The 14,886-nt window shown below is 34.0% G+C and overlaps 1 protein-coding gene across 2 annotated transcripts; it reads left to right on the forward strand.

Moving 5' to 3' along the window:
- The first annotated feature begins 4,886 nt into the window (after window positions 1-4,886).
- On the forward strand, window positions 4,887-11,406 carry LOC134844644 (protein kinase 4-like). Of its 2 annotated transcripts, none has more exons than XM_063861436.1 (2): window positions 4,887-5,902; window positions 10,442-11,406. In XM_063861436.1, coding segments are annotated over exons 1-2 (834 nt in total). In that variant the 5' UTR covers window positions 4,887-5,900; the 3' UTR covers window positions 11,274-11,406. The 2 variants fall into 2 exon arrangements, with proteins under 2 accessions (XP_063717506.1, XP_063717505.1); XM_063861435.1 differs by lacking the exon at window positions 4,887-5,902 and adding an exon at window positions 5,944-6,055.
- The last annotated feature ends 3,480 nt before the right edge of the window (window positions 11,407-14,886 follow it).

The following is a 14,886-nucleotide window of genomic DNA, read 5'->3' on the forward strand; positions in this document are numbered from 1 at the left end:
ATAATGTCTGTTGGCAAGGTCTAAGCGACAATTTTTTAATCCGAATTTCAAAAATTCAAAAAAGGTGGAGTTTTTAAACTTGGGAGTAAGTTTGTTCCTACTTCGAATAAAGTGACGGATTATTTGTGCTCAGTGTTTTTTTAGACAAAGTTCAGCAGTTCAATAAAAAAAATTTGACAGAATTTTTTTCTATATCATCCAAAAAGTTTTGTTTTCAATGGGGGTTTGAGGATTGCCAGTTTAGCCACTTTGGCATTGTCAACGTGCAAAATATTTCATGCTGTTAACCCGTCAGCGGAAATTTATTTAGTCTTAGCAATTATTTCAAGTCCGACTGATGCCTGCATCTTGTTCTATTAAATGCTTTGCTGTATGCAAAATTTAACAAATTGTAGTTAAGGTAGCGTGTGGTGGATAGTCTTCAAAGAAAAAAAAATCTCAACAATTACCAAAATTTTTTCACTTTCAATTTTATCACTTTTTAAGTTAACACTACTTTATAGAGCTTAAAAGGTTGTCAAGATACTCTTGTTTTGCTCAGTCACATTTCGATCTTTCAATAGTGATTTATAACTATTTACTTTTTCACTAAAAACTTATAACGAATAATCTTATTTTTAAAACAGATTAAAAGAAATCTTTCAATCGATAATTTTTGATTGACCTTAGAAGAAACTGTGAGTGTGAGAAGTCTTGTTGATTCGATTTTCAAAGAAAACAGGGAATAAACTTGCCTGGGTGTTTTTTTCTAATTCAGACCAATTTTACAAAAATTGACAGCGGATGATTGTCCATCCGGAAATCTTTGGATTGCAACGAGAATATGCTTGCACTAGACTAAAATTCGAAGGGCATGGTTGCTCGATTAAAACTCATAATTGTAATAAGCATTGCTTTTGCGTCGCAAGTCAAATTACAAACATTCAAAATGCAGTTGAGTTTATCAATTTTTCCTGATCAAAAACTATTCGAGACCAGTTGAAAATAATCGGAACATTCAGAGCTACGCCCTGATATATACCGGCAGTCTTGTTTATATTTTTTCGGGAACCTTCTCTAGGTGAATTTTCCCTCAACAAAACAATTAGTGTCTAGTGGCCACAAATTTGCTCGAATTATAGTCGTATTTTCCGTTAAATTGATTCTTTGCATACAAACTGGGCATGTCTGGTCAATAAATAAAGAGCGCAAGCTAACAGAGTAAATTGGCCTATTGAGAGTGTTTCTATGTACTATATGAGCCAAAAATTTAAATCATGGTTGTTGTTTTTGCGTCTATTTTCGAAGAAACTGACAAAACATCTGTGCTCGGGGTTATTTTTTTCTCCAGACATTTTTCGACTTTTTGACTAGCATTTTTGACAAAATATTTTATGTCATTCAAAAATATCGTTGTTTTGAGCTGAAATTTAAAAGACGCTTCACCTGTGATTAGTTTTATAAAATTATGACGGTTAAAAGATTGACAGTTTGGCTAATTTTGAACAATTAACCCGCAATATAATTTGTGCTTTTAAAGCGTAAGTGGAGACTTTTGCGTTTTAAATAGCGTGTGCGAGATGATTTTCAAAAAACCTTAAAAAGTTTCAATCAATTTTGACTTAAAAAACATCCGTACATGCACTATGCGCTGATACGAGTAGTTTTGTTTTTGTTTTAATTGTGCAAAAACGGACTTCAAAAATTATTAGTAAAATCAGCAAAAGAGCTTAGTTTTCATGACTCCCACAAAAAAATTACCTTATATTGTTAAGCCATTGTTAAAACGTTGCAAATAAACAGTTAATTTAAGCTCGGAAAATTTCAAATTCGCGTCTCTTGATATCAAACTTACTTTTTTCTTTTCAAAGGTTCAAGTGCACGGTTTCAGTTTATAATGGAGTTATACGTAACGAAATGAATCGGGAGCAAAAGCATGGATGGGGCGATGCTCGTGTTGTATCTTGTTTTTCTTTTTAACGCATCTTTGTTATAAAAGTAATCGAAACCATTTTTATGTTTGTTAAAGATTTTGTTTCGTCGCTGAAAGAAGTTTAAAAAACGTTTAAAATTCTAAGTCAGCACCACCATATTAATGAGAAAGAGGTGCTTATAATTTATAATACCCATGTTTCATCATTACCATAACACCACAGGTAGTAAAAAGTACAAAAGAACTAAAGGAGAAAAGTATTTTAATTTTTTTGTTCAGCAACGATATAGCGCTGCACAGATGTTTAAGCTTGGAAAGTTTTCACAAAATTGAAAGCTTTTCCTCAACTTGATTATTCTTTTATTTATTTTGAAGTATTGAAGCGAACCAATTTTTAATGATAACAAGGCTACTCTACTCGTACATCAAATTGATGCTCTGAGTGTTCCGAATCCTTTTAAGATCAATTTTAAATTTTGAAGAAATGATCAAAAAAAGTTTTTTTTTTCAAATGATTCTGTCTCGAACTAATGTAAACACCAAGTGTATGTATTTGGAGTTTGTATCCTAGTGATAGGAATAATAAACCAGTCTAAATTCAGTTTGGAAGCCATTATTAAACCACTTACGCATGTTATAAGAACGCAAAATTGGCCATATTAGTCGTTTTGAAACTCCCATTACTTTAGGAAAAACTATGATCACAGGTGAATTATCTTTTAAAATTTGAGCTCGGGTTAACTTTTCGATGATAATTTTGTCATAAGTTGTTAATTGAAAAGTTGAAATTTATCTGGAAAAAGAACAAAAACACCCAGCTTCCTTCAAAATCAGAAACAAACCACACCAAATTTAAAGTCTCAACCTTTCTCAAAAATCGGAACAAAAACATGTCGCCTACGCGTTGCTAACAAGCAACATATTGCGCATGAGTTAATCCACATTGTTGAAATTAGTAATTTTCAAACCCTCATAACTTTACGAAAAATGATCAATGGTGAAATGTCATTTTTAGTTTGAAGTCATTTCAGTTTGCTTTTAAACTTTTTCAGGAGGTAAAAGAAGGTTCGTTCAAAAATGCTCTTTGGATTGGTTTGAATGAAAAACCAAGCCGAGCACAAAAATTCTGTCACTTCATTCAAGAGTACGAATTATGAATTTCAAGGTTTTGTTCCGCCAATTGAAATTGGCGAGGAACTTTGTATTTTGTTGTATTTTAGTTTTGTTTCCCTTTTTCAACTTTTTGTTTTCCACACAAAATCAGGCAGCACAAATAACTTTTGGAATCTGTCGAGTGATTTATCATAGTAGAAGCTTTTCAGTAATGATTCGCACAACACTGAAAATTTTTTTAAATATTATCTCAGTGTTGAGAGAAACCGGTTTGAAATTTTTGTTTTTGGTTTAATTTTGAACTAATGAGGTGAGCATGCAGGCTTACAATAGCATAATTATAACTAATTTAAGCCGTTTTTTGAGAAAAATTAGTTTTTGGATTTTTTAACGCCATTTTTTGAATCGAAAATTTCGAAAACTCAAATAAACTTTGCAAAAAAAGTTTGAGAAAATTTGTGATTTTTTATAGAAAGTTTTCGTTTTTTTTTTCTAATTAATATTTCTAGAAAAACTGTTTTCCAATGGTCCTATATTAATATGACTGTCGAATATGCCTAAGTTTTATTTTTTCTTCAGATCTTTTAATCATACCACGCAGAAAAACAACGACACTAATTTGAACAAATTTGTTTTGTATTCTTAAGACTATGGTAGAAACATTCTGTGAAACAATAACCGGCTATCCTTGTTCATATTAAGGTTCAGTTTATTCGAAATCTAATGAACTAATGCTATTTATGAAAACTTTCGTGAGAGTGCTCTTCTGAAACTTTTAGTTAGGCCGTTCGTGGCTCGCACAATGTGGTGTTCACTCGCAGGTCGTTACATTATACCAAAAATTTTAACCACAAAAACATGTAGTTTGACCAAAAATCTGGTCAACTGAGCATAAAAGACATTATCAATAAATATCTTCAATACTTCTTGTGATAGAGAAGGCTTTTGATCAAAATAGCAGCAAGCTGTCGGAAGTCAAATTTCCTGAACACTCCTCAAAAAATCTTCTGAACTATTTATAATTTCCATGGCAGACAATTGATTAATTTCCATGTCATTACCTTGTTTGGTACCATATGTTTTATGATGCATCAATGCTTTGATGCTTTCAATCAAAATACATAAAGCGACCAGAGCCAAACAAAGCGAGTCGATATCAATTCCGCTTTGATCTCCATGGAAAATCAAACAAAATGCTTTATAATTGAATCAAACGGTGCCAAGAAGTCTGAATCGGAAGCCGAGAAAAGCGCTGTCGTATTTTTGTCGTTAAAGATTTTTGACTTTTTTGGTCTCCAATTTACAGCTGTAAAAAATGTCAATATAGTCTGAATAATGTACAAGTTTACTGTTAAGGAGTTGTTTATTTTGGTCATGTTTTCTCCTTAAAAATGTATGAGGTGCTTCTCAGAGTGTAATTTCCGATCAATTCGTAGCTGCTCACAGAACCGTATCAAATTTTCGAACCGTGACCATACCTGTATTTTTGCACAGTAAACCTAAGGCTCATATATACGAAATTAACTGCTTGAGTTTTGAATACATTTTTATCGAGCCAAACTTGAAAGGTATCGCAGAAATTTCATAAACTAACATGAAAAAACTGTAGCCAGTAGCGCCAAAATTTATCTTTCAAATTCTTGTAAGGGTCTTAGAAAAAGTGGTGTGCAAATTTCTGATTATTTTTTTACAAGATTTCGAAATACTTTTCAAAATATTTTTCGAAATATGTTTTGAAAGATTTTACTCGATAAAAATTGTCGATCGACTGGAGAAACAATTTTGATCACACTCTAAGATCTGATATGAACGATAAAAATAGATTTAAAAGAAACATTCTACTACCATGACCTTTCGGCATAAACCAGAACCGTATATTATCATTTGCAGACACTTTGGCACCCTACTACCATCCCATTGACTATATCATGCCTTAATGTATTCACGCCACTTGTGAACATTTCACAATAACAGCCACCGCCATCTGATGATTATACACGGTCAGCACTACACCGCACCATCAATGTCTTTTCATCTGCTGATAAAGGGGGACCGCAAAACTGTCATTTATATTTCATGTCACATCCAACTTTGATCACATATTTTCCTCTACATTTTTCTAATTTATGTTAACTCTATCGATTACAAATTCGTTTTTCACAAATGTTTCAAGTTCAATTTTTTGTACTAGATTACCTAGGAGGATTAAGTTGAAAATCATTAATTTGCATAATTTACACTCTATTGAGGAAAAAAAACTATTGTATATTTAGTGGTTTATTTTCTGTTTCGATTAATTATTAATTACTTCAAAACTAGAGCAAAAAGTGATTAGCTGTGTGCGCACAAAACACATTGGCGTCAAAGGGGAAATCCGTTGCAAGTGGAATAAAAAGTAGCTTGCATAATTAAAGGTTTTCAGCTTTACTTCCATCTATGTTTTAACTGCCTCGCCATTTGAGCCATCACTTTTCCCAAATTTTGAAAATTGATGTCTGAATGTTATCTCATCTTCAACAAAAGGAACTTTATAATCTTTTATTCAAGCAATCTAATAGAGATTTTTTGATCCGAAAGAAAAGACCTCCCCTTCTATTTTGTGACGCAATATTTGAGCTCCGTCTTCTTAGATTGGTTTACACTTCTTTCAAAAAGCCCCCTTGCCATTACTATAAAAAAAACATGAAAAACATTAAACTTATCGAAAAACTGATTGAAAAAACGGTTAAAGAGTAAGGCTTTGAAAGCTCATTCTCAGATGATATAAAAAACAACCATACCATAAACTTCGACTCTTAAAAAATCAGATTGGAAATTCCAGTTTATCGACAGCTGATTTCACATCCGATTCACTTTAAAAGAGAACTTCCAAAACATGTAAGATTTTTAACCTTCATTCTTTTTAGTTTGTACTTAGTTGAACCATCAGTCTAAGATTAGCTTAAGTGAATTATAAGTGAACGCTAGAAAAACTAACATGGCAGAAGTGGATTTCACAATAGATTCATCAGAAGAGACTACCGAATCAGAGTAAGTTAGAATCAACAAAAACTCATCGTTCCGATTTTCGAAGAAAGAATAGAACATTTGTGTTTTGTGTAGTTTTTTTCTTCCCAGTAACTTTGAGATCTCAACCAACCACATTTGAGTGTGTTATATTTCTCTACAATCTGAAAAATAATGACGTCCTGAGCTCAAATTCAAAATATATTTAACCTATAATTATTTTTAGAAAATAAGTTGTGGGGTTTGAAAATTGTCAGTTTGGTCATTTTGGGATAATTGATGCCATATATTTTAAGCGATAAATTCCGTGTTTTGACGCGTAAGCAGCGGTTTAAACTGAAAAATCTTGTTCCGAAGTAACTCTAGGCAAGTTTTTGTTCCGACTTCGATACGAAAGTGACGGAATATTTGTGCTCGGGGTGGTTTTTTTTTCTTTAGACAAATTTAGACTTTTTAACTAGCCATTTTTGACGGAATTTTTTTAAATATCATTCGAAAGGTGTTGTTGTTTTGAGCTCAAATTTGAAATGATATTTCACCTGTGCTCATTTTTTGTAAAGTTACGGGGGTTTAAAGATTGCCATTTTGGCCAATTTGGGACAATTAACGCGCGATATATTTCGCGCTATTAACGCGTAAGCGGAGATTTAATTTGTCAAAGAAATCGTTCCAAATTGGTTGAAAGAGGCTTATTTGCCTTAATTGATTTGTTACAAGGAGCAAAAACTATCCTTTTGTACTTTATATGGTATGTGCGGGGGGGGGGGTGATTTTCATAAAAATTTTCAAATTTCAGAAAAACAAATTTTCATTTTGTTTTATTTCATTTAGTTTTTTAATGTTATTACTGCTCCATAAATCTTAAAAGGCAGTCTGAATTTTCAGGGCTTCGACTTGATACGAGCAGTCTTGTTTGGGCTTATATAAACGTTGCTAGACCTAAATACAAAACTGTGTAATTTACATCATCGATGTAAAAAAAAAATTGATGACAGATCCACAACTTTTTTTGATATTTTGTCTTCTTTAAGTTTCACAAAAATGAGTTTCTCAAAAGTAGAGCGTCTATAGAGCGAACATAGTAGTCAGAAGAGTTAAGGTTTCGACGCGATACCAACAGCTTTTTAGCTTTCGGCAGTCCTTATAAAAAAAATCAAATAGGACGGCTGGTTGATCAAGGCAAAGCCTTAATTATTCCGAAAGCCCCTAAAAATATAGCATTTTCTACTTTTACTTTTTCAAAATTATTTCTTCAACATTTTCAACCGTGTGTTTTTCTGTTTTTCTTAAACCGTGTTTTTTTCTGTTTTTCTGATTTTTTCCTAAAAAATGAAAGGGACCGCTGCAGTCGCGCTAACTTGTTGCGAACTTGCCAACACAGGGTAGGACTCTATACAAAAATTAAAGCCAGTGATTTGTCTTCGTACTTTTTGCCTGAACTGTCTGAATTTCAAATTGACTTAATTGTCTTTGGCCGAATTGCCTCTGCAACTTTTGACCCATAGCCATTTTTTACATTGTTTTCAATATTGAAGAGCAACTTAGTATTTCAGAAGAACAACCACCGAAAAATGATGTTAGAAAAATGAAATGGTCTGAAAAAGAATCAAAGATGAATTTCTTAGAAATTTTTAAAAAAACATTGCATTCAATCAGTTGATTTTACTGTTTTAAAAATGTGAAATAAATTGATTTTACAATGATCTTGAAGGCAATCAACTTTAGTTGTTTCTTCTAATCTGCTATGAAAAGATAGATTTAAGAAGCTTGATGTTATGAAGCTTTTTCTTTTTTAAGTAAATTTCTACGATACGCATTGTTTGCTCAATCAGTGCATAATTTCAAAATCACAATGCATTCAGAAACTTTATTTAAAATTTGAAGATGCAACCTCTGTAAAAAATTGCTTAGAAGCAATTAAATGCAATTAATTAATTTTGTAGATTGCTGATCGGAACTTTGCGAGTTTTTGTAATTCGGTGATCGGAGTTTTAAAAACTGAAATTTCATTCTTTGTAAACAAAACCTTCAGACGCAATTACTTGCAATTAAATGATTATGTGCTTTGATGATCGGAGTTTTTTGGAAATTTTTAGTTAGGTGATCGGATTTTTAAAATTTTTAACATGCACCCTCTGTAATTAGTTGAAATTGGACTATTGCAATTATTTGGTTTTGTAGTTTGGTGATCGGAGTTTTTGGTTTCCAAATTAGCAAAAGATTTTCTGGGCTGCATTTAACTTTTAATTCCTTCGAATTTCTTCATGTGTGGTGTTTAGCAGACATTCTGCTTTTGAATTCAAACAGAACAAGATTGCTCGTATCAGGGCGAGGCCCTGAATGTTCCGACTGCCTCTTAAGGTCTATGGAGCAGTAATAACATGGAAAAATTAAATGAAATAAAAAAAATGAAAAAAAAACAATTTCCTAAAATTTGAAATTTTTTAATGAAAATCATCCCCCCACACGCCATCTAAAGTACAAAAGGATAGATCTCGCTCCTTGTAACAAATCATTAAGGGCAAATAAGCTATTTCAACCAATTTGGAACGATTTCTAACACGGATTAACTCTCCGCTCACGCGTTAATAGCGCGAAATATATCGCGCGTTAATTGTCCCAAATTGGCCAAAATGCCAATCTTTAAACCCCCGTAACTTTACGAAAAATGATCACAGGTGAAATATCTTTTCAAATTTGAGCTCAGGACAACAATACCTTTCGAATGATATAAAAAAATTCCGTTAAAAATGGCTAGTTAAAAAGTCGAAATTTGTCTGAAGAAAAAAAAACCCACCCCGAGCACAAATATTCCGTTACTTTCGTATCGAAAGTCGGAATAACAATTTGTGCAATCTAACTTCGTTCAATTTTGTTGACTAAAAAGTTTGTTGTCATAAATTTAACACTAATTTAAATGGGCAAAGATTACTTTAAAACAATAAGTTCTGGAGGACTTAAAAAGCTTATTGAATTGGCTATTCAGTTTTCGCTGGCTTGCAAAAATCTTTTAAATTGAAGTTTTTTCTTCTGAAGTTTGAAGAAATTGTTCATAGATTTGTGCCTGAGGAGGTTTTTGTATTTATTCAAAACTTTTAGTCACAAACTATTGGCTGAATTATTTAAAACGCAAAACTATTAAATCGATGAGATCATTTTTTTTTTGAAAAATTCTCTGGCTCCAAACGATTTGCGCTAAAAATCTATCATTTTTAATGCGTCGTCGGCTAATTTTGTCGGATTCAGAAAATGTTTCATATTGAAATAAGTCCAGCTACTTAATCCAAATGGCGCACAAACAATTTGGTCAATGACAACTCAGTCAACTTTAAATTCAGACAATTCAGCCAAAAATACACAGTCAACTCAGTCGCAAAACAGCTCAGCTAATTTTTTAAAGTGTTAGATTTTTAAAAAAATTCATCAATTTGAAGACCACGCAGCGTTTTGTTCAAAGATATTGCATGCGGTGTGCATTTTTGCTAGTATCGGCAGGGGCGGATTCAGTGATCATAGTTTAGGTATCATAGAATCATACTTTTTTCTGCTTCTAATGCAGTAGAGGATATAACGAGGGCTCAAAGGGCGGAGCGGACGTTTCCTCTCCTTTGGTACTATTTTAGGATATCCAATTTTGGCTGACCGACACTAAAATTTTTTAAAAGCCACTTTAACTCATTACATTCTAATTTGAGGAGGAGCGTGCGCCAAAAATCGGTTCTTTATATTCACTTGAGAGAGCTCAGAAAATTTTACGAACGAAAAAAGTTTACAAAATGTTCGAGTTATTTTTGGGGCAATTTTGAAAAATAGCTAGAAATTTTGATGCACTGGATTTGTTTTTTTAAACGAGTTTCGGCCTTACAATTACAGGGGCGGATCTAGGATTTTCTCGAGGGGGGGGGGGGGGGGCGGATTTTCAAAAAGTTTTCCAAAATTTTGACGACCTTTTTTTTTTTAGGTCGACCAAATTGATTTTTGAGCTCTCCCAAAGCACTGTTTTGCCCCTATTTTGGCAAAATTTTCTGCGCCGCAGGCAAATTTTTGAAAAAACAGTCAAAAAAGCCGTTTTTGGGCACTTTTTGAAAAATCTTGACAAAAAATAGCGTTTTTTTGGCGCGCGCTCCCCCTCAAAGTTAGTATATATTGGCGCCGAAGGCGCCTTTAGAAAAATTTTAGGGTCGGTCTGCCAAAAATGGATTTCTGAAAAAGTATCAAAGGTGGTTAAAATCTCGAGTTCAAAAAAATCAAGTTTAAAAATTGCTAAATCAATCGTTTTTCAGTTTATTTGCTATCGCAATTTACTTTGAAGTTATTTTTTCATTTTTTCATATACTCTTCATTTTCGTTGTCGGTTGGTTCAAAACTCAAATTTTGCTGGTAGGCATCATTTTTTCTAATTTTGCTTAGGTTCGCTTTGAATTCTCCTGGAGGTAGCAGTGACTCATGTGGCGAATACACACTTCCTGAAGACTTCCGGTTATCACGCGAGGCTACTAAACTGCGGATAAACACCAAAGGCAACCTCAACAAAACCAAAACTAATCATAATAACAACAACAACAACAGCAGCAGCAACAACAAAAACAGTTACAACGATAGCAATTTTAATACAAATTCAACTGATGCCGACGTTGACGAGAGACCAAAGGTGCCACCGTTGAGACTGTACCAAAAACAGGTGAAGCAAAACGCCACAGGTGAGTATAAAAGGAAGAAGAAAAAGTCAGAAAATCGGAAAGGATCCCAGAAAACAAGTGAAAGCAACAACAGTCTACAATCACTCGGTGCTAGTAACTACAGCGACTATAACGACGAAAACACCCAGCGCCAAAAGAAAGTTTCATTGCCGCTGCTGCAAAATAACATGGATCGCTTCAATTCTTCGAATTTTTTAGAGGTCGACCATCAAACCCGAAGACAACAGTCGTTTGGCAACAGCAGGGGTTGCTCCTCGTTGCCTCCCTTGAGCGACGAAAGGGGGTCCCTAATACGCGCCCTAAGCAACCACAAAGGAGACGACTTCAGTCAATCTGTGAACATATCCAATCATAGCTACTCGTGTAACAAGCTGCCACTAATCAGAAAGAAGTCCTACTCCCTTCCAGACCTGCAACAACATGTGAAAACTCAACAGAATTCACGTGTGTCCTCGCAAGGTTCTGACTATTTTGGTACCTCAACTCCTAGTGAAGAAACGGGCGCCAGTAGTGCGAGAATAACATTGCCTCGCTTAGGCTGATATAAGTTACAAATGGTCTTCTTTTTAATCCCATAACTTTAATTCACTTTACCTCAAATGAACTCAGTTGACATTATTTACTTCAATCAGCTGAAGTTGAACAGCTGTTTTGATTATAAGCAATAATGTGTATAAAAAGCTTTAAATCTTATTACTAAATGTCATAAAGTTGTTTTGAACAAAACCGGGTTTTTATCAAGTAGTTATTTCAAGTAATTAAATTGTTATTTTTCATTGCCAACGAGAAAGAAATTTCTTCAATACAGATATGTGTAAATTGCAGTTTGTTTCAAAATTATTTAAGTATTTTTTACAATGTATATCAGTGCCACAAATGAGATTCGACATTCCACTTTTAACAGCCCTGCAAAAAGGTCCTACAGCCCTACCGTTATTTAACCCGAAACCGGGTTCAGTCCCGCAGCGACCGTTTATTTTGCCTTGCTGGGTGAATTCAAAAGGTTTGCTGCAATCGGGAAGTTGCGTGCTCGCCATTCCAGAAACACGTACTTTTCATGAGAACGCCTGGCGTTTTTTTTGGCGCAAATCAGACCACCGTCAGGTCACTGGTACAGCCTGCTTTCAATATACAATATAAACTAAATGTTTCAATTTGATTTCTGGTACTAAATTTACCTCGTTTTGTCTTTTGATTGGTTAAGAGTTAAGTGGCTAGGGCAAGTTTGCCGATGAACAAAGCCATGCTCTAAAACCCGCCATCTTGAAGATCCACCTATGCTACATATCCAAAACTGTTACAAATTGATACAAGTGGACGTATTGTAGTTTCAAAATTTATGAAGGACTAAATTGATGCAAGACAAATGCAGACAAGACTGCTCGTATCAGGGCGAAGCCCTGAATGTTCCGACTGCCTTTTAAGGTTTATGGAGCAGTAATAACATGAAAAAATTCAATGAAATAAAACAAAATGGAAAAAAAAAATTTCGAAAATTTGAAATTTTTTAAATAAAAATCATCCCCCACAAGCCATTTAAAGTACAAAATGATAGATTTCGCTCCTTGTAACAAACCAATTATAGCAAATAGGCTTCTTTTAACCAATTTGGAACGATTTCTAAGACGGATTAACTGTCCGCTTACGCGTTAATAGCGCGAAATATATCGCGCGTTAATTGTCCCAAATTGGCCAAAATGGCAATATTTAAACCCCCGTAACTTTACGAAAAATGATCACAGGTAAAATATCTTTTCAAATTTGAGCTCAGGACAACAATACCTTTCGAATGATATAAAAAAATTCCGTCAAAAATGGCTAGTTAAAAAGTCGAAATTTGTCTGAAGAAAAAAAAACCCACCCCGAGCACAAATATTCCGTTACTTTCGTATCGAAAGTCGGAACAAAAAGTAGAGCTACTGATAATTTGAGTACCTATTTATTACAGCAATCCTTATTCATCAAAAAAAGTTGGCTCTGAAAAAAATTACGTCCTACAAATAAATTGATAAATCAAAATCCTGAAAAATTGTATTATATTGGAGGCTTATATACAGCTGATAAAAGAGATAGTTTTTAAATTTTTTCTGTATTTTGCTGTTGTTTGGCAACAAAACGTTTTTATTGGGTTCCTGTCATTTTGGGCCTATCTCATTTTTTGGAAATGCAAATCATGTAAGATATTCGGCACGAGATTTTACAAGAAAACTGTAAAACCTTTTCTACCTTTTCTAAGACTTTACAAGATTTGCATGCTCTTACAAGAATCTTGCAAGATTCGCATTCCAAGTCAAGTACACTTACGTACTCGCCTGTTCAAAAACAGCCAAAACTGCATGATTCGATCACTGGCCCAGATGTTTCTGCAGTTCTTCAATCGGAAAATCTAATGCAAGCTGCTTCTGAAATTTTTTTCACAAGTTTGCTTTTTGTTTAAATCGCCCCTCCTTTTTTTTCTAATTGTGGACCTCCCCCACGATTTTACCAGCCTCCAGCTTCTCGTTCACTTTTTAAGATCAACTTCTCATTCAGTTTTTTTTTATCGAATCGAAAACTATTAAATATATTTCCGAGTACCTAAGAAATATGTTAGTCAATTAGGATTTGTGGCTTTTTCCATTTTTCTTCGCTGTCCAAAAATGAAAGAACAAAAATCGCGAATTTATAATGTGAAGTTTTTCACGCACTTTTTTTAAGCAAACGATTATCAAAAACGAGCTCAATTATCAAACGTGAGTTTTGCGAAGTTTCACAATCACGTAGAAAATAATTTTGGCTTAAATTTAACTCAAATCTAATGCACTCAGTCATTGGAATTATCTTTTTTCAGGAAGGTTTTCGGTTTGCTCTAGACAATTGAAGTATTTGCAGAATCATGGTTTTGCAATGAAACGTCCTAACAAAGAACAATCAGTACAGAATCCTAAATAATTATTTATTTATTTATTTCAGCTCTGAAGTAGCTTTTATTGTAAGAGATATGGAAGTATACAATGAAGTTCAAATTATTTTGCTTTTAAACAATTTTGGCAACTGAAATTTTACTGACAAGCAGCAAACTTTTTAACATGTTGAAAACGTGTTTTCATCTTCAATTTTAGTCGTGAATTCACATTTTGTCCTTATTTCAATGCGTCCTCTTATGCCCAAAAAACCTTTTGACGCACGTTGCAACTAATTTTGAGATGAAAAACAGTCATTTTCTTGATCGGCTTTTTTCAAATGCGGAAATAAAAAGGAGCGAGTCAATCCTGGTTTCGGCAGAGTCATAAATTTACCTTAAATGAGAATATCATAAAACAACTCTTTATGGCCAAAAAGTTCATGTGATTTCCACTGGGACACAAAATGCGCTAGTTTTTTTAAGTTCTTAAATTAAATGCGTCTTGTCCATTTAGGATGTAAAAAGATTTTCTCTGCAAAGTCTTGAGATGTAGAGTTGAAACCTTGGTTGATGCAATTATTTGAACGGACTGGTAGAATCGAAATTTGAAAAATCATCTTGTTTTAAAGGCGTAAAAGTGCCAGTATATCATAACTACAGGGTGTTTCAAATAAACTGTAATTTTATAAAACCCTATAACTTTTTTTTGAGAAGAGATAAATAAGTGGCGGAGATTTGAATATCTGATAAAATTGTTTTTATAAAAGATGCTGAAAGTGTCCGCCGTTTTGAGCAACACAGCTTTGTAATCTTTTCGTCAAATTTCTCAATGACTCTTCGATATTATCGGGCGTTATTGTATTTCGGGCATCTTCTACAGTTTGCATGAGTTCGTCAATACTTCGTGGATTCGCACCATGAACAATTTTCCCCAGATGACCCCACAGCCAAAAATCCAGGTGATTCAGGTCCGGACTCTGAGGTGGCCAGGGTATAGGGGTTCGTCTACTTATAATTCTGTCGTTGAACTTTGTCCCAAGCCAACTGAGTACGCGTCCCGTGCAGTGACATGTGGCTCCGTCTTGCATAAACCATATGCGCCTCAAGTTTCGTCGTTCTCGAAGGACTGGCCAGAGGTCGTGTTCCAGCATGTTCAGATACGAAAACTGGTTCAGTGTTATTGGTCGTTGCTGTTCGTCTACGAACCAAAACGGGCCAAGAACAGCTCCTTGAAGGAAACCCATCCAGCACATCACTTTCTTTTTGCCCTG

This window comes from Symsagittifera roscoffensis, chromosome 4, assembly GCF_963678635.1.
Source record: "Symsagittifera roscoffensis chromosome 4, txSymRosc1.1, whole genome shotgun sequence".
NCBI lineage: Eukaryota > Metazoa > Xenacoelomorpha > Acoela > Convolutidae > Symsagittifera > Symsagittifera roscoffensis.